The 21,183-nt window shown below is 44.3% G+C and overlaps 1 protein-coding gene across 1 annotated transcript in view; it reads right to left on the reverse strand.

The window, feature by feature from the left end:
• Nucleotides 1–2,734: 2,734 nt before the first annotated feature.
• The window catches only part of LOC122751887 (zinc finger protein 271-like), a 39,540-nt gene continuing 21,091 nt past the window's right edge, over nucleotides 2,735–21,183 (reverse strand). The window contains exon 5 of the mRNA XM_043999108.1: nucleotides 2,735–4,493. Coding sequence (XP_043855043.1) covers nucleotides 3,440–4,493 — 1,054 coding nt within the window. The 3' untranslated portion in view covers nucleotides 2,735–3,439. The remainder of the gene's footprint in view (nucleotides 4,494–21,183) is intronic.

A 21,183-nucleotide genomic window follows, 5' to 3' on the forward strand; every position in this document is an offset into this window, starting at 1 on the left:
TGTATAAAATTCTGTTAAGGGCTAAAATTCTAGCTAAACTGTCTAAAATATCTAATGAGTGGTCGCCAATAAATTATAAGCTTTAGCAAGAGTTAGACTTTTAAGCATTTATTAAGGAGAATAAGAATTTGGTAAAGAGAGAGAGAAAGGCCTAGATTTCTATCTATTAAAGGGAGAGCACATTTTTAGCTCCCTTATCCGCCAGCGTCCTCAGGAAAGAGAGCCAGACTGAGCGCCAGTGTCTTCCTTCCTCCTCCCACTCGCCCACGTCATTTCCTGACGCCAAAGAAGAGACTCCTGGTCTTGCCCTCAAAGACCTTCGCTTCATGGGTAGAACTCTTCTACAGTAAGTCTCCAGCAGGTGGCCTCATTCCAATCGTTACAATTCACTAACGGGGGCAGCGAGGTGGTGCAGTGAATAGAGCACTGGCCCTGGATTCAGAAGGACCTGAGTTCAAATCCAGCATCAGACACTTGACACTTACTGTGTGACCCTGGGCAAGTCACTTAACTCTCATTGCCCCATAATTTTTTTTTTTAAAGGAGGGCAAGCCTAAAGCCTTCTGCCAGTTACAAGGCTCTTCTCCATGAAGATTTTTCAGATGGTCAAACCAAAAACCAAAGGTCGGTTACTCTCCCACATCTGTTTGACTTATTGGGAACACTATCAACTCTAAATTCTCTGATGTAATGTTCGTACTCTGGATGAGGCCATCTCATCTTCCTTCCATGAGAGGTTTTCTTGACACATTTTGTCTTTATACCAAAGAAGAGACAAATTCTCTCTCTCTCCCTCCAGACACAATCCTCTCTTGTGACAAAGAAAAATAACTGAGACAGGGAATCCGACCCCATGGGCACAATGGCTGGTAGGGGCCTCTTGGTGTAGAGGGAGGTCTCTCTCATGATCTGATCTCAGAGTCACCCACTGTTCTGGGCAGTTACTCAGAGGGATCCTTGCTTTGGTCTTTCCATTTACACTGATGTAGTCATTGGGTTATTATAATATGCACTGTACGGGGTGGGCCAAAAGTTACAATGTTTCAATAACTTTATGGAAATTATTTTATTTTTGCCACTTACAAGGCTTAATTTATTTCCTATATATATGGTATGATGCTGTGGTATTGTAAATTAAAAACAAAATATAAAGCAGTTCTGAAATACTGAAACCCCTTGGTGACTTTTGACCTACACTGTATGTGGCTCATGAGGTTCTACTCATTTCTCTTTGCATGAGTTCATACAAGATGAAGGGCTACAAAAAAAATAAGACAAAACCACAAATGAATGGAGTGGCCCAGAATGTGATGAAATCCGGAACATAAATGCCCGGGGGAAGGAGTCCCCTTTGTAACAAGCACAGCAGAGAAAACTGGAAAGCAGCCTCCTGCTCCTGCTCTTTTCAGCTCAAAATGGAGAGGGGACCTGACCAATTAAACCTTAATTTAAGAAGGAAAATGGAGAAGGAAAGAGAACCACCAGCTTACCTCTTGGATGGTGAAGTCATGACTAAGACATGCCAGGAAGTTATCAGCTACTCTGCTTTTAGCAGGAAGAGCTCAGAAGCAGTCTGGGAAATGGCAGCTCCCATCACTATTATAACAAGCCTCTGGGCCAAAGCCCCTGCTCCACTCTGACCCTTGGGCTCTTCCTTCCCAATGGACGTTGCTGCCCACATGACTTGGATGGGCAGGGAGTCACCAATTAGACTCCTTTGGGTGAGACAGAAGACCAGCTGGCCTTTACTGCTGCAGTGACACCATGGCCTCCACATGACCGGGCACTGCCATCTATACAGATGATGCCCCTGCCACAGGGCCTGGCCCTCTACCCAGCCCCTAAACACTGTACTTAGACAAGCAGTCATTAACATCCCCGACCACCTCCACCCTCCTCTATGTACTGAGCTGAGGCCCACCCCACCCCCCCAGCACAGAATTTCCCTTTTACTTTGTTCCCAAGCTCTTACTACAGCCCTTGATAAACCCCGGGATCACTGTATTCATTCATTCACTCTCTCTATCGGGATGGAGATTTGTTCTCCCAAACCACTCATCTCTTTCGTCTTTCTAGCCAGGTGATCTCTGAGGACAAAGCTGTTCACAGTTCACCTTTCCCATGACACTCTCCCTCCTGCTTCCCTATCCAGTTTCTGGAGTTCTCTCACATGAGTATGCTCAAGTGACCAAGGCTGCCACAACCCCCTTTTCACCCACTCTGCTTCTCTTAAGTTATTCACATCCAGAGCAAGTGCCTGACATGGGTTTCATCCAGCCAAGCCTCAGGGATAACTCTGGTCGAATTTGCCCCAAGTTGGGATTTCCTCCTCATTTTGGAGATGAGTGAATTGAGGCACAGAGAAGTTGTTCTTTGGATAGTTACAAAGCTAGAGAGCATTTGAGGCAGGATTTGAACCCAAGTCTTCTTGACTTTAAACCAATGCCCTATCATTTCGACATGCTGCCTTCCTCTATACTATTTTGAATATCAACTTCAATGATAAGAAAATGACTGAACCGTCCATATCTTTTAGCCAATGATTCTGAGACTTATGGCCCAAGGAATGAAAAGAATAGCTAGCATTTAAATAGTGATTTAATGCTTGAAAAGGACCTTACAGGTATTATTTCATTTGATTCTTACATTAATCCTAAGAGGTAGGTGTTATTAGTATACACATTCTACAACAGATGGGGGGGAAACTGAGGCAGTAATCAGTTAAGTAAAAAAAAAAAATAATGGCTTAAGTGATTTGCCCAGTATCACATAGCTAGTAAGTATCAGAGACTGAATTTTAACTCAGGTCTTGTGGCTGCAGGAGCAACACCATCCACTGTGCCACTTAGCAGCCTAAAGAAATCATTACAGAAATAAATGTCCCAACAGTTACAAAAATATTTCTACCAGAAGTTTTTATATCAACAAAGAACAGGAAATAAGTATTAATCAAATCCGGGATGTTGGATGAAGTAATGGTAGATAAATGCTATGGAATATTCTTGAAGTGTGTTGAAAAACAATATTTCATAGAAAAATACATTCCATTTATAGGGCTTTATGCACCACATGAAATTTGGGATGGCAAATTAGGTATATGCTCGAACAAGAGGTCTTCCCTTATTTATTAGATCCCTAGGTTTTGTCTCCAGCATAATTCCTCCCAAGTACAGTCAAATATGAACTCTATGTCAAGGCTCTCCCACAATCATTGCTTTTTTAATACCCATGTGATTATTCTGATGTCTCAGGGACCTCTCTCTTCTATCAAGTCAAGCACTATGAATCCTCTGATGTGAATCAAGAGACAAGATGATCTCTGACTGAAGGTCTTCCCACATTGAGTCCTTATTGAGCTTGTCCCCAGAATGAATTCTGATGTCTAACAAGCCCATTACACCCATTGAATGCCTTTCCTCATTCGGTACAGTGATGATTTCTATCTACTATGGATTCTCCTATGGGAAATAAGGAATGACTGTTCCCGGAAAGTTTTACCACATTGATTACATTCATAAGGTTTCTCTCCAGTGTGGATACTCTTATGTTTAGCAAGATGGGTGCTTTGTCTGAAAGTCTGCCCACATTGATTACATGTATAAGGTTTTTCTCCAGTATGGATCCTCTGATGTAGAACAAGTTTGGCATTCTCTCTGAAAGTCTTTCCACATTGATTACATTCATAAGGCTTTTCTCCAGTGTGGATTCTCCTATGTATACCAAGATTAGAGCTATGTCTGAAAGTCTTCCCACATTGATCACATTTAAAAGGTTTTTCTTCATTGTGGATTCTCTGATGTCTAACAAGGATGCAGCTCTGTGTGAAAGCCTTTCCACATTGATTACATTCATAAGGTTTCTCTCCGGTATGAAGTCTCTGATGTAGAGCAAGATAGTAGGTGTTTGAAAAAGTCTTTCCACACTGATTACATTCATAAAGTTTCTCTCCAGTGTGGATTCTCTGATGTGCAACAAGACATAACTTTTGTCTGAAAGTTTTTCTGCAATAATTACATTCATAAGGTTTCTCTCCAGTGTGGATTCTCTGATGTTCAGCAAGTCTGGAACTCCGTCTGAAACTCTTTCCACACTGATTACATTCATATGGTTTTTCTCCAGTGTGGATTCTCTGATGTTCAGCAAGATTAGAACTTTGTCTGAAACTCTTTCCACATTGATTACATTCATAAGGTCTTTCTCCAGTGTGGATTCGCTGATGCTCAGCAAGAATACAACTGCGTCTGAAGCTTTTTCCACATTGATTACATTTATAAGGTTTTTCTCCAGTGTGGATTCTCTGATGTCCAGCAAGGCTAGAACTGTGTCTGAAACTCTTTCCACACTGATTACATTCATAAGGTTTCTCTCCAGTGTGGATTCTCTGATGTTCGGCAAGACTAGAGCTGTGCCTGAACGTCTTTCCACATTGAGTACATTCATAAGGTTTCTCTCCTGTATGGATTCTCTGATGTTCAGCAACGTGGACCTTCTGTCTGAAAGTTTTTCTGCAATGATTACATTCATAAAGTTTCTTTCCAGTGTATTTTCTCTGTTGGAAAACAAGGGATGAGTTTTCACTGAAAACTTTACCACATTCATGACACTCATGAGATTTCTCTCCAGTATGAATTCTGTGATGGGAAAGAAGAGATGACTGTCTCTTAAAGGCTTTACCACATTCATTACATCCATAATATTTCTTTTCATTATGAATTTTCTGGTGGTCAATGAGCTTTGAATTATGACTGAAGGCTTTTTCACCTTCATTATAGATATAAAGCATGTCTCTGGTATGATTCTTCTGGTGTCTAATTAGGTCTGAATTTAGGCTGAAGACCTCCTCACATTGATAAGTTTGCACTTCAGGAGGCTTTTCATGAGACTCAACAACTTCTATCTGTTCAGTAAAGCATTCCCTAGATTTATTATCCTGAGAACAGTCATTCCCTGAGGTCATTTTCTTACAGTGAATTAGGGCTGCATATTGGCTGAAACTCTTTCTATCTTTATCAAAGTCACAGTAACTCTTTTGTTTTTTCTCTATATTGATATCAGAACCACAGATTTCTTTCAAATTGATGTCACAGTGACTATTTTTCATTAATTTTTGCTGCTGTGATTCTTCCACAGAAATGCTCAGTTTTGAAGTAGCCTTCCTCATGTCAAGCCTAGTCTCTCCATCTGAAGAAAACATATATATATAGAGAGAGAGAGACAGAGACAGAGACAGAGACAGAGAGAATTGTTAGTTATTTTTCCAAATTGTATGCCAATGAATTTGACAATCTTAAATAAAATGGATGAATGCTTACAAAAATTTAATACTCAGATTAACAGAAGTAATAAAATATTTAAATAGCCCAATCTTAGAAAAAGAAGTTTAACAAGCTATCATTAAGCTTCCTAAAAAAAAAAATTCATAGGACCAGATGGATTCACAAGCAAATTCAACCTAACATTAAAGAACAATTAACCCCAATATTATATAAACTATTTGGGAAACTAGATTAAGAAAAAATTCTACCAAATTTTTTTTGAGACAAATATGGTGCTGATACCCAAAACAGAAAGAGCCAAAACAGAGAAAGAAAATTATAGACCAATTTCCCTAATGAATATTAAAAGCGAAAATTATAAATAAAATACTAGCAAAGAAATTATAGAAATATATCACAAGGATATCACTATGATCAGATGGCATTTATACCAGCAATGCAGGACTGGTTCAATATTAGGAAAACTATCAGCATAACTTCACATATCAATAACAAAGCCAACAGAAATTATGATTATCTCAATAGATGCAGAAAAAACTTTTGATAAAATACATACATGATTGTAATGGAATATTATTGTGATAGAAGAAATGGCAGGCAGGATGATTTCAGATAAACTTGGAAAGATTTACATGAACTGATAATGCAGTGAACAGAACCAGGAGAATGTTGTACATAGTAACAACAATTATTGTACAAAGAAGAATTTTGAATGACTTAGCTATTCTCAGCAACACAATGATGTAAGACAATCCCAAAAGACTGATTAATGATGAAACATACTATCCACCTCCAGAGAAAGAACTGAACACAAAATGAACCATGCCGTTTTTCACTTTCTTTTTATTTTTAATTTTATTCGTTTTCTTATACAAAATTACTAATATGGAAATGTTTTACATAAGTGTACATGTATAACCTATATCTGATTGTTTACTTCCTCAGGGAGGGGAGAGAGAAGGGAATGAAAGAGGGAGGAATAGAATTTGAAACTCAAAACTTTAAATAAAAATGTTCATCTTAAAAAAAATAAATAGATGTAAATTGGGAAGAAAAATAAGAGCATTGTAAGAAATCATGAAAAGAGTCAACAGCTTCATAAAGGCTACACAAAAAGATATTTAAGAGAATAATACCTTAAAAATCAGACTAGGGGGCAGCTAGGTGGCACAGTGGATAAAGCACTGGCCTTGGATTCAGGAGTACCTGAGTTCAAATCCAGCCTCAGACACTTGACAGTGCCTAGCTGTGTGACCCTGGGCAAGTCACTTAACCCTCATTGCCCCTCAAAAAAAAAAAAGAAAGAAAAAGAAAAAGAAAAATCAGACTAGGCCAAATGGTAAAAGAGATACAAAAAGCCAATGAGTGAGGAAAATGCCTTGAAAAACAGAATTGGCCAAATGGAAAAGGAGGCACAAAAGCTCACCAAAGAAAATATTTGGGGGGGGGGTGAGGCAATTTAGGTTACGTGACTTACCCAGGGTCACACAGGAAAATAATTCCTTGAAAGTTAGAATTGAGCAAATGGAAGCTAATGACTTTATGAGAAATCAAGACACAGTAACAAAATGAAAAGAATGAAAAAATATAAGACATGAAATATCTCATTAGGAGAAAACTGACCTGGAAATAGATCAAAGAAAGATAATTTTAAAATTACTGGACTACCTGAAAGCCATGACTTAAAACAGAGCCTAGATATCATCTTTCAAGAAATTATCAGGGGCAGCTAGGTGGCACAGTGGATAGAGCACCAGCCCTGGAGTCAGGAGGACCTGAGTTCAAATCCGGCCTCAGACACTTAACACTTACTAGCTGTGTGACCCTGGACAAGTCACTTAACCCCAATTGCCTCCTTTTAAAAAAAAGAAAAGAAAAGAAAAGAAATTATCAAGGAAAATGGCTGATATTCTAGAACCAGAAGGTCAAATGGAAATCAAAAGAATTCACTGATCACCTCCTAAAAAAGATCCCAAAATGAATACTCCAAGGAATATTATAGCCAAATTCCAGAGCTCCCAGGTCAAGGAGAAAGTATTGCAAGCAGCCAGAAAGAAATAGTTCAAATATTATGGAGCCACAGTCAGAATCACACAAGATTTAGTAGCTTCTACATTAAAGGCTTGGAGGGCTTGCTATATGATATTCCAGAGGCAAAGGAACTGATATTACAACCAACAATCACCTACCCAGCAAAACTGAGTATAATCCTTCAGGGAGAAAAAAATAGGCATTTCATTGGAAAGAAAGGAGTTTCAGGAATTCTTGATGAAAAGATCTGAGCTGAATAGAAAACTCAACGTTCAAATACAAGACTCCAGAAAAGCATGAAAAGATAAATAAGAAAAGGAAATCGTAAGGGATTTAATAAGGTTAAACTGTTTACATTCCTATGTGGGAAGATAATACTTTTAACTCCTAAGAACTCATTGTTGCAGTTGGAAGGAGTATAGACAGAGGGCACAAGAGTGAGTTGAATATGAAGGGATGATAACTAAAAAAATAAAATTAAGAAGTGAGAGAGCAATTCACTGGGAGAAAAGAAGAAGTGGAGTAGGGTAAATCTCACATAAGAGGGAAGAAAAAGCTTTTACTGTGTAGGGGAAGATGGGGAAGGTGTTCTCAGTGACTGAAGTTTACTCTCATCAGAATTGACTCAAAGAGGGAATAACACACACATTCTATATTACCCTGCAGGAAAGTAGATGGGGAATATGATAAGAGAAGGGGGGTGAGGGTTATAGAAGGGAAGCCTCAGGGGGAATGGGTACTCAGAAGCAAAATACTTTTGAGGAGGGACAGGGTGAAAGCAGAGAGAGAATAAAACAAACAGTAGAATGGAGGAAAATAGAGTTAACACTAGTAACTTCTCCCAAAAAGGCCTCATTTTTCAAACATATAGAGAACTGATTAAAATTTATCAAAAATAAGAACCATTCCCCAATTGATAAATGACCAAAAGATATGAACAATTTTCAGATGAAGTAATTAAAGCTATCTATAGCCATATGGGGAAAAAATGGTCTACTGATTGGAGGTGCCAATGAAAACAATTCTGTGGTACTACCTCATACCTACTAGATTAGCTAATAGCACAGAAGAGGAAAATGACAAATACTGGAAGAGATGTGGGGAAAATGAGACATTAATACACTGTTGGTAGAGTTGTGAGCTGAATCAACCATTCTTTGGAGCAATTTGGATCTATGCCCAAAGAAGTATAAAACCATGCAAACCCTTTGACTTGGCAATACCACTACTAGATCTCTATCCAAAAAGACATTTAAAAAAAAAGGAAAAAGATGTATATATACAAATATATTTCTAGCAGTTCTTTTCTGGGGGCAAAGAATTGGAAATTGAGGGGATACCCATCAACTGGGGAATGGCTGTACAAACTGTGGTATGTGATTATGATGGAATACTATTGGGCTATAAGAAATGATGAGCAAGATGCTCTCAGAAAAACCTGGAAAGACTTACATGAGCTGATACAAAGTAAAATGTACTGTGTACAAAGTAACAGCAATATTCTAAGGTGATCAGCTGTGAATGATTTAGCTATTCTCAGCAATACAATGAACCAAGACTACTCTGAAGGACTTATCATAAAAAATGATACCTATCCCCAGAGAAAGAACTGATGGTGTCTTGAATATGGATTGAAACATACTTTTTTTCAATTTATTTTTCTTGAGGTTATTTGTGTCTATTTTCTTTCACAACATAACTAATATGGAATTTTTTGCAGGACTACACATGTATAACCTATATTGAATTGCTTACCTTCTCAATGGGGGAAGAGAGGAATTACATGTAATTGGGGGAAAATAATTACTAAATAAGATTTTTAAAAAGAAATGCCTGATTTTGTTATAAATACTTTTAAATAAAAAAATGTTTAAATGTAAACATTTCAACATTTTCTTCCGGGACAACAAACATGCACTTTTTTTTAGCATAATAATTTTCTTCCACAGTGATTCTTAGCTGTCATGATCAGACATACAATGCTTTTCAAGTTCATGAAGTAACTACATCAAACTGAGTACTTCTGCCTATGTGCGATATGTTCCCTCAGTTTTTCAACCCAACATCAAATTGTTTCCCAAGAGCCCAAAAGGTTTGAAATTCAAATGCAAATCAATTTCCAATGAATTGTCACAAGCACACATTTATGGTCCTTTATCTTCTGTCACTATGCCAGAGGAGTTCCCTCATTCCCAGGTTGCCTTGTAAGGATAGCTCATTAGCAGGATAATCACCAGATCAAGATGTTGCAAATGTTTGACCAGATCAGGGCTCTTTGAAAACCCTGAGCTCCTTACAAGCCATCTTGAAACCATCATGGACCATCACAAACATTCTATAACAACAGCCCTCAGCTTGCCTCTCTAAGGCTATTTTCTGATTTCAGTTTATCTTCCACTTATGTTGTTATTCTTCAGTCTACCAGATTTTCAAAGGAATTGGTTGGTAACATGAGTCAGTCATGCAGAAGAGTTTTGTGAAAATATTTAGCTAATGTGACAGTGGTACAAAGAAGAAAGTTATACCTGAAGGGATCCTTTCCTTAGGGTAAAATATTTTTACATATATACATTAAAAAAAGGGAATATATGCAATTGATCTTCAAGTACATTTATCATTTAATATACTACTTGTCACTAGGCAATAGAAAAAATGCATATTTATACATATCTATATATCTGTGTGTATGTGTGTATCTTTCTCTGTATCTATCTAACCTATACTACTTAACAATTCACATGGTGGATTTGTTCATTTTTTTGACTGGATAAGGAGCTAAAAAGAAAAAATTCCCAACTCTCCCCAAGAAAATCTATAAAATGCTCCTCCCATTTCCCACTTCATCCATGTCCGAAGGGACATTTTCACTACATTCTAGTTACCAATCAAGATACAACTGGTGGCACAATAGATAGTGTGCTGGGCCTGAAGTCAAGAAGGCCCGAGCTCCAGAGCCACCACAGAAACTTGCTAGCAATGTGACTCTGGACAGGTCACATTGTGTCTGTTTGCCTTCTAATAGGTACACTAATAGCCCCTACTTCAATCTGTAACCAGGAGGTAAGAGCACCTATTTCATAGGATTCTCATGTGGACCAAAGAAAACAATGCCGGTCATTTGGAACAAATGGGGCATTATAGATGTGTTAGCTATTATTGTAATTTTGACTGTTTTCTCCTCAACTCTGCTCTTCTTTTTGAACAGTCGGTCATTCTACTCTTTCCTGATATTTACTTATATCCCCATTAAATTTAAGCTATTTCCTCACCAAAATATTCTCTTTTGCCTGGATCAGCTAAGACTGATGCTCATGGTTTGTTGCTTCCTCTCAAACTATCTCCCAGTTTCCATAGTAGATTGGGAGCTCCTTGACAATAGGGACTGTCTTTTGCCTTTCTTTGTATCCTGAGAACTTAGCACAATGCCTAGAATATAGGAGGCACTTAAGGAAGGTGTATTGATTGACTGTCATGGCCCAAGGCTCATGCTAGGCCCTAACTTCTACCTCAATCCATGGAACCTAGTTTCTCTCCATTGGTCACATGCAGGTTCTAGCTTCAGTCCAATTTTCTTTTTGTCTCCTTATACCATACGAGGAGTTATCCCTGTCCAGTTCTAACATGGATGGGACCTGACCAGACCCAATACTGGTGATCCCAAAGGCTGCTGGAGAGTGTCCTACCATGGAACGCTGGGAGTCCCTACCTCCCACCTCCCTAAATGGAGGGTGGCAGTCACCTACATGGATCTGGACAATCATTCTCCATTTCTGGAGACAAAGACTGGACCATAAAGATCAGTAAAGGAACGTGGGTTGGTGACTTATGCAAGCTTCAGCCTTGGATCGCTTCAAGAGGAGACACTGGCTTTCACTCCTACTCTGGTAATGCTGAATGAAGAGAGAAGAAACATGAAGCCAGGTTGCTGGGGTCCATTACAAATTTAGGTCACTCAATCTCAGCTGGGTCCCCACTGTGGAGAGGCAATCCTTTGGCATCTCCCTGACTCCCTATGGCCCACTCACTGCAGCAGCTTTGCCAGATCTTTTCACTCCTCCCCAACCCACCCATGTGGCCTCCTCCCGTCCAACCTCTCAGCTGAGAACTTGGCTTCATATTTCACTGGAACAATTGGACACTCTTACCTCCTCCTCATCCCACACAAATCAGAAGCCTTCTTTTCCTCTGTCACCCCAGCCTCTCATGAAGATGGGGCCTGAAGTTTTAGAAGGCAAATATGCCCATGTGATCCCATTCCGTCTCATCTACTTCTCCAACATATTTCCTTCTCTACCATCTCCATTTTCTCACTAATTTTCAATCTCCCCCTTCCTACTGTCTCCTTCTCAAGTGACACAAATGAAACCATTTTTCCTTGGTCCTCAAACAACCCTCATTCCATCCATCCCCAGGAGATATCTTCCTACATCTCTCTTCTCTTTCACGGCTAAACACCTAGAGATGGCCATCTACACTGGGGGTGTCCAACTCCTTTACCTCTTACTTCCCATAAAACTCTGCAGTCTGGTTCCCAATTTCACTGTTCAATTGAAATGGCTCCATCCAAAGTTCCCAGTGATCTCTTCATTGCTAAGCCAGAAGACCTTTTCTCGATCCTCATCCTCCTTGACCTCTCTGCAGCTTTTGACACTGTCAATCATGACCTTTTACTTGAGACTCTCTTCCCTACAGGCTTTGGTGACACTCGTGTCCTTGGGTTGTCCTCCCACTATGTCCAAAACCAATCTATCTTTCCTCCAAACCTCCCATCTTCCTATTTTCCTAATACTATCCAAGTCACCCTCCCAATTGTCCCAGCTTATAAAAAAGATGTCATTGGGGCAGCTAGGTGGCACAGTGGATAAAGCATCGGCCCTGGAGTCAGGAGGACCTGAGTTCAAATCTGGCCTCAGATACTTGTGTAACGATTGGAATGACGCCACCTGCTGGATACTTACTGTAGAAGAGTTCTGCCCATGAAGCGAAGGTCTTTGAGGGCAAGACCAGGAGTCAGGAAGTGACGCGGGCTAGTGGGAGGAGGAAGGAAGAGACTGGCGCTCAGTCTCGCTCTCTTTCCTGAGGACGCTGGTGGAGAGTGGAGCTAGAAATGCGTTCTCCCTTTAATAGATAGAAATCTAGGCCTTTCTCTCTCTCTTTACCAAATTCTTATTCTCCTTAATAAATGCTTAAAAGTCTAACTCTTGCTAAAGCTTATAATTTATTGGCGACCACTCATTAGATATTTTAGACAGTTTAGCTAGAATTTTAGCCCTTAACACTTGAAACTTACTAGCTGTGCGACCCTGGGCAAGTCACTTAACCCTCATTGCCCCGCAAAAAAAAAAAAAATATGTCATCCACTCATCACTTCTCCCACACTCATACTACCCTCCCCCATAAGCAAACTTTCATAAAGTCCTGTTAATTTCAATTTTGTAATCTCTCTCTGCTTCTCCCTCTCTGTCTGTCTGTCTGTCTGTCTGCCTCTCTCTCTCTCTCTCTCTCTCTCTCACACACACACACACACACACACACACACACCCCTCTCCCAAAACTTCCAATTTCTAGGTTCAGGCCCCCATTACCTCACACCTGGGGAACAACAAAAGACTGCTTGTTTGGTCTCTTTGCATCAAGTCTCTCCCTAAATCAATCCTCTCCTGAGTCGTCAAATTCATCTTGTACATCTTCCTACAGCTCACACCTGACCATGTCACTGGCTCCTCAATACACTGCTATGGCTCCCTAGCACTGGAATCAAATAGAAAATCCTCTGTCGGGCTGTGAGAGGCCTTTGCCATCGGCCCCTCTCCTCCCCTTCCAGGCTTCTCTCACTCATCCCCCTCCACATACACTATAATCATGTGGTGGCAAAGGCCTCCTTTCCATTCCTTGAACAGGACAAACATCTCCAGTGTCCGTGGGTTTTCCCTGGCTGCCCCAACCGCTAGAATGCTCCATCTGCCTTCTCTGAAGCCCCAGCTAAACCCCACCCCCTCCATAAGCCTCTTCCAATCCTCCTTGGTCTCAGGGCCTTCCCTCCCTAGACCAGCTGTAAGTTATCCTGTATCTAACAGGTTTTACACTGTTCTCTCCATGTTGTCTTCCTTACCAGTCTGTGAGCTCCTCAAGAGCAGGGGATGTCCCTGGCCTTTCTTGGAAGCCCCAGCACTTAGGAATGGCACATAGTAGGCACTTAATAAATGCATGCTGACTTGAAGAAGGAATAGGAAAGAGCTTGTATTAGTCTAAGCCCTTTCTGAATACCTTCAGGAGAGTTCTGTGCCCCAAAGTCCCAAACAATGTACCTAATAAGATCATAATTTTATCAGTGAAAGGGAAGGGACAGGCCATGGTGTTCAACCCCCTCTTTTCACAGATGGGGAAACTGAGATTCAGAGCTTCAGTGACTTGAACAGGATCTGAAAAAGAATTGCAAGGCAGATCTTCCTGAACCCAAGTCTAATACTCCCTTCACTGTGACAAGTGGCTACCTCTTGTGTTAACAGATCTCACATACCTGCTTTCACCTCACTCACCTGTACGGGAAAAGTTTCTTGGGCGTTCTCGCTCAAGCATCCATGGTGCTTCCCCTTGCTCAAATTGGGAGATCAAAGCTTCTCTGGGAACTGGAAGTCCTGGTCATGGGGAACAAGGAATTAATAAGGGTAGAGAAACACTCGATATTCAGTTCTCTTTAGAGAAAGGGGACATGCAGGAAGCATCACAGGATGGGTCCCAGCACTCCTCAATAACCTTTTCCATGATATTTAATGTTGGGAGCTTTGGTGGGGAGTGTGAAGGAGGTCATTTGGAAGCCCATTGGGAGTCAGAAAATTCTTTTTCTCCACTTTCTTTATGGAAGAATTGGCTGGTTCTTCAGATTGCAATATCTAGACATTAAAAGCCAGCTGGTAGTGCAGTAGAGAGATTAAATAACACTTTTAGCACAATGCCTGGCATACAGTAGGTATACATAAATGCTTATATTCACTTCCCTTCATCTCCTACCATTTGTGCTAGAACTGGGGGGAAGTAGGAAGGAAGACTAAGGATACATTTGTTATACTAGACTACTGAGATTAAGACTAGGAGCAAAAAAAAAAAAAAAAGACTAGGAGCAGTGGGGCAGCTAGGTGATACAGTGGATAGAGCACTGGCCCTGGATTCAGGAGTACCTGAGTTCCAATCCAGCCTCAGACACTTGACACTTACTAGCTGTGTGACCCTGGGCAAGTCACTTAACCGCCATTGCCCCACCAAAAAAAAAAAAAAAGACTAGGAGCAGTGAGCTACAAATTTATGTTTGTGAACAAGAAGAACCTTCCAAAGACCAGCCCCAACCCAAAGAGGAAGAGGCTACCCTGGAAGGGAGGGGGTTCCCTTCACTGTACTTCTCCTAGGAAAAGCTGCCTGAGCAGTTTTCAGAGATTTGGCAACAAAATTCACATTCAGGAGGAGTTAGACTAGATACATCCTGTAAGACAACTTCCAAGGTAGAGATTCTTCAACACTGATTTTGATCTTTGACCTCAGTCTCCCTAGAACCTATAAGACACAGCTTCAGGAGTAATAAAGGGGCCCCCAGCTTTCTATCCCACAATGCAAAGACCTTTTCTAGGAAAACCAGGCAGCTGGAGGACCCTGTCTCTTGGACACAAGATTCCAGCTTTGTGGCCTTTCTCATCATTGATAAATGCTCAAAACCGGTCACGGGAGGAAGGGAATGAAAGTGCCCCTCTGATGGCAGATGCACAGTTACCAAGAGAAGGGTCCTTACCCAGGGAGAACAGGTTCCAGGCATTCTCCAGCATGACCTCTTTGTACATCTCTTTCTGAGGATGGTCCAAGAGGCGCCACTCCTCTGCGGTGAAGTCCACAGTCACGTCCTTGAAGGTCACCAACTCCTAAACCACCAAAAGTCAGAGGACTTAGAGCCGAAAGAGATTCAGAATTCATCTAGACTGACCTCATCAATTTACTGGGGAAACTGAAGCACAGAGAAGAGATCTGCCCAAAGGCTGTCCCCTTCATTGGCGTCAGAGTCGGCACTTAGAGCCAGTCATGAAAAGCCCCCAAAGGAGTCTGGAGGAAAGCTTTGCATCTTTGCAATTGGAATAAAGGAGAGAAATGGGTCCCTGTGAAATGTCTCCCTGTGGAATCAGAGAAGTTTTGTGACCTGTCAGAGATATATGAGAATCTCTGGAGGAGAGAGAGAGAAGGTGAGGTGAAATTTCTTCTCCCTCAGAACTGACCTAAGTGATATATTATAAAGAAAATTCCATGAACAGTTGGTGAGATGCTAGCAGGTGTTGTGTATTGGCAGTGGTGGGGGTGAGGCGGGGCTGGGGCTCCTGTGATCTCTAAAGAGAGGATAAAGAAAAAGAAAAGATCTTGATTTCCTGAGTGGATGAAATAAAGTCATATCTAGATGAAAACATAAAAAGTGTTCTAGGGATGTTATTCACATCTGAGACTGAATTGAGCCTACTCCTGGTCAAGGGTCAAAGAGCTATCGAGTGTCACGCTGAGGGCGTGAGGGGTCTAAACACCTCCTGCCTCATGTTTGTGATTGCCCTCGTTTGTTAAGGGCATATCCACATTCACTTTGATGTTGAGTCACATAGAAAGAAGAATAAGGCGCCCAGCACAGAGCAGACACCACAGGACCAGCCCCAAGCCCCTCTCCTGTTTTCTCACACCTCCCTCCCTCCACCTTTTGTGTGACTCAGGGACACTGGTCTCCTGACTTGCCTTAGACCCTCCATCCCCTGACTCGGTGCCTTCCCAGTGGCTGTCTCTCATGCCTGGAGTGTCCTTCCTCCTCCCCTGGGCCTCCTTCCCATCTCAGCTCACCTCTCATCTTCTGAAAATGAGATTTTCCTCATCCCTGCTAGAACCCTCCCTCTCAGTGCCTCCCATCCATACTGTAGAGACCTCCTGTGGACCCAGCTGCTGACATGTGGTCTTCCCCATAGACTGGGAGCTCCCTGAGGGCAGGCACTGGCCTTTCCCTCCTTTTGAACAGTGCCCAGCACAGAGGGGCCACTTTCTAAATGCTTGGAGACTGGACCTAAGGACGGGGAAAGGAGAGGGCTTCAGAGAGACCTGGGAAGCCCTGTGGGAGCTGAGGCTGCAGGACATGAGCAGCAGCAGGAGGACAATCTCTGCTCTGAGCACAACAGTCAGGGCCGTGTGTGTGTGTGTGTGTGTGTGTGTGTGTGTGTGTGTGTGTGTGTGTGTGTGTGTGTGTGTGTGTGTGTACACCCGTGTACTGGGCTACACATACAGAAAAGGCAAAGACACGATCCCTATGGAAGAGAGAGTAAGGAGGCCAGCGCTTGTTCTCGTCAGTCAGCTGTAATGAAGGGAACATAAAGAACACACTTGGGACAGTGATGGGCTTTGGGGGCAATTAGCGCTTGAGATGCCAAAGTCTGGGCAGACACAAGACCCCAGGAAACTTAGGAGCCCCCAACCCCTAAGAAACTCTAAAGTTTAGGCGCTGAAACCAGAGGTTCCAGAAGTAAAACGCCATGCCCGTTTCCCGCAGCAGGAAGGGGACGTTGCCAGGCCCACGGAGCAGGGGTCGTGCAGACACTTCTAGCTAGGACGGAAACACTGATGAGCACGTCCAGGTCTGCAAGGACAATATGCCCGGCCCATACATTCAGATGTGGATTTCTTGGGCCTCAACAAGATGTGTGACTGACAGCTCCTCCCTCGGCCCCCCCCACACCCCTCCCCTGTTACTTGTCAGTCTCCTTACTTGGCACAGAGCCTTCTTCGTCTGAAATGTAGAAAAGCTCAACTGTCCTTCTATTCCAGACATTGTCCGTCATGACTCTCTGCTAGCCATGGATTCCTCTCCTAATAAATCTGTCTTAAAAGACTTGCTGTGAGGCTGCAGAGGAGACTCTTTGGATGAGTCGCCCCCACCCCACCCCAAACCAGCTCCTGTGTCAAAAGTGCTATGAATCAGTCCAAAACACAGGAGGAGAGAGCAGGGCAGTGTATTTTTGTAAAGCATTGCCAGCCTCACAGACCATCCTCTAGGTCTCTGAAATGGGCTCTTTGGCTGGTATTGGTCAAGCCTGTGGACAGACTGCACTCACCTGGGCTGGGGGGCTGTGGCTCCCAGGGGCCATTGCCTCTCTTGCCTCTGTCTCCAGGCCCCCTGCCTGGGCCAGGCCTTGGTCCTCTGATGGCTCAGCTGGGGAGGGAGCAGGATCCCAGGGGGGAGAGGTCATTCCCTTCTCTTCCTGGGCAGGAGGCTGGCCTAGAGGGATTTACAGAGCGTGAGGCCCCACAGGAGGTACAAAGACTGTGACCCTGACTTCAGGGGAGAGACCCCAACCCCCAGAGGGAGGGAGGCAGCAGTAGGTCAGGCTTGGAAATGAAGATGGTCTGAACAGGAAGCCCACCCACCTCCCTCTCTTCATCCTTCTCTTCTCCCTCATCCTTCTGCAGATACCCAGGAGTCAGAAGGGGCTTTGGGATCCCAGATGGGATAAGAACAGTCAGAGCCCAGTGTCTCCTGGGCCAGAATTCTCCCTCCAGCTGGTATTCTGCCCTCCCTGCACCCCTCCTCCCCACCTAAGACCCTCCCAGAATCTAGACAAGATTGACTGTATGATCCAGGAGGGAGGGAAGGTGGACGATGGGAAGGGCTGGACATAGGGTTGCCAGGAATGACCAGAGGAAGCCCAAGGCCTGGGATTCAGGTGCCTGGCAGGGGCCTGAGGGCTTGGAATGAAGTGGGCCTCGGGTCAGAAAGTGAAGAGCAAAATGATTCATCGGCTTGCTAATGGGGGAAGACCCACTTCAAGGGTACAAGGAAAGTCGATGTCACACAAATCAATAACAGGGAGCCAGCTTTGCTCACTGGGGGGGGGGGGACCCAGGAGCTCAGGAGTGTGACACCCCCCCCCCAAAGCTGGAATGTTCTGGTTTCAAATCTCCCCCATCTACCCTCTGTCAAGGCAGTGTCTTCCTTCATTCTCTGGGAGGATCAGGTCTTAAACTTCCAGCCAAGTCCCCTTGAGCCAAAGAAAACCTTATACTATCTCCCCTGGAAAAGTGTGAAGTGAAGATATGCAAGAACCTGCTGACTCTGGACAGGAACAAAGTGGGGGCAAGGGGGGCAGGAGGCCTGGGGAAAGAAGGGTCTGGGAGGCAGGACACTGCAACAAAGCTGGGGAGGGGAGAGGGGACATCTGAGTGACAGAGGCGGTGGGGGGGTGGGGCAGCAGAGCCTGGGAAAGCAGGATGACTGTGCCCGAGGTCAAACATGGAGCTGCGGAGGATCCTGGGACCCTCGTTGGGAGCTTGGGCTTAGAGCCTGCTTATCTGGGTCCCTGGAGCCCAATGCCTGGGATAAGATAAGGAGCCAGCACCAGAACCACAGGCCCAGTTAAGGGAGGCCAGGCAGGAGCTTGGGGGCCTGGGTCCTAGGTAGGTCCTAGGGGCAAAGAGGCAGGACACCTGGGTCCACGGCTGCTGGTGGGACAAGCAAGTCTCTGAACAAGAGCTCGGGGCAGGGGGCCAGGACAACACGTGGTGCTGATAGGAAGGCTGAAGGTGGTACTGCTGGGTCCCCACGGGGGAGGTCTGAAGCTTGGGCCAGTGGGACCCAATGGTAACGCTGGGGATGGCACCCTGGGACGTTTGGGGAATGATGGGGAGCCTGGACAATGGGCAGGGACGGGGAGCCAGCGCTAGGAGGGAGGAGGCCCCCAGGTAGCCTGGAGGACACTCAGCAGGAGGTCAGACAGGGAGGATGAGACCCAGTGGACAGGGCAGCCAGCAGAAACCGAGTGCCTCGTGGCTTCTGGGCTCACCTACCTGGGAGCTGCAAGCACACAGCGGGCATCGGGAAGGGAGAGAGAGGGAAGGCAGCGCGAGCTCAGCTCCAAGGGAAGAAGGCAGAGAGATCTGGGCACTAAGGGGAGAAGGCAGAGAGATCTCAACTCCGGGAGTTCCTGCTTGCAGTCAGCCCACCCCCGGGCCCGCCCAGCTGAGAGCCCAGGATCTTCCCTCTCCTCCAATGGCTCTCTTCCCCAATCCCTGCCCCCATCACGTGCAATGCCTTGGCCACTGGAATAACTCCTTTCCACCCTAGAGCCCTCCCAGGGCTCCAGACTCCACCCCGGGGCTCAAGTTCCACCTTGGACACCACCCAGCAGGCTGGTCAGGAGAGAGCTCCTCCCACCACCTCCACTGCCTCCCTCCCTGTCTCCCCCTGCTCTGGGACTCAGAGCCTCCTGTTTCTCTCCAGAATCTCCTGGCCTCCTTCCAGCTCTCCCCCTGCTACCCTCATCTTCTTCCAATCTAGGACATCGAGACCCTACATCCCCCTGATTCTCCCAATCATTTCTCTCCCCCATATCCCTCACTCCACCAGACAGCTGTCCTTGTCCTCCCTGCAGTCTGGACCCCAGACTTACTGACCCCAATTTAACCATCTCCTCTATCCTGGAGGTTGGGGGGGGGGGGTCAGTAGCATCCAGGAGGAAGCAGTGAGGGGTCAGAAGGAGCTGAATCCATCCATGGGACAGTCATAGAATCACATCTACAGCTGGCAAGAACCCCTGAGGTCATTGAGTTCAGCCTTCTCATGTTACAGAGAGGGAAACTGAGGCCCAGAGAAGTGAAGAGACTCATGATTATGCACTGGATGGCTGAGCTGAGGCAAGGGAAGAGGTGCAGAAGGCTGGGTGTCAGGAGTGATGGCCTCACACCCCACCTTGGCCCTCCCAGATGGAGCCAGCTCAGCTCCAGGAAAGGTGTTTGGGCTTCCCTGGCCCAGGAGCCTGTCTCTAGTCTCTCCCTGGCTCAGAGCCTTTCCATTCCTGCCTCTTCCCTAGCAAAGAAGGGAGCCCAGGCCCAGCGTCCAAGGCTCCCTCTGACCTGGGCTCACCTTCCTGACCTCCTCCAGATGTCTTGTATTTCAGCCTTTCTGGACTCTCCATCCACTGGCCTCATTAGGGACTGCTGGTGGAGCAGTGGAAGAAGCCCTGAGTTCAAAACCAGCCTCAGAATGCCTAGATGTGAGACTCTGTCTGCCTCACTTCCCCCAACTGCAAAATGGAGCTCATAACAGTCTGTTCCTCCCAGGGGGGTTGGGAGGATGCACCGAGATAAGAATGGGAGAGTGTTTAGCTTTGGCACATAGTAGGTGCTGTTTGGCACACAGTAGGAGCTTTATAAATGCTTCTTCCTCCCTTCCCTTCCCTCTGTCCTCCTTATTCCAGATTCCTGTAATGCCCTTTCTACCTCCACCTCTGCCTAGTCCCATGATACCTTTCTGTAAGACTAGGGAACCTGTCCCCCTCCCTGTGTGCCAGCTACCCAGGGATCCCCAGTGGGTGCTCCATCCTCCTCATCACCCAGATCCAGCCACTGAATTCTTTTTCTTTCATCACCTTCATCTCTGAATGTCTCTGCAGCCCCTTCCCCCATAGGAAGCAGGCTCTTTTCTCCCTCCTCTTCCAAGCCAGGCTTGCTCAGCTTAGCTGCACAGCCCTCAGTTTCCCTTTTTCTTTTTTATTGGTTCATGCTTTTTTAATCATTTTAATAAATATTTTTATTCAAAGTTTTGAGTACCAAATTCTATCCCTCCTTCTCTCCCTCCCTTTTGCTTGTCCAGAGGCAGTAAGCAATCACATATAGGTTATACATGTGCAATCAAGTAAAACATGACCATATTAATCATTTTGTATAAGAAGACTCCAGTAGAAGAAAAAAATTAAAGAAAGTGGACAATAGCATGCTTCAGTCTGTGTTCAATCAATATCAGTACTTTATTTGAAGGTGGATTGTATACTTCATTATTATTCCTTGGGATTGCCTTGGATCATTGTATTCCTGAGAATAG

Source organism: Dromiciops gliroides, chromosome 3 (assembly GCF_019393635.1).
Source record: "Dromiciops gliroides isolate mDroGli1 chromosome 3, mDroGli1.pri, whole genome shotgun sequence".
NCBI lineage: Eukaryota > Metazoa > Chordata > Mammalia > Microbiotheria > Microbiotheriidae > Dromiciops > Dromiciops gliroides.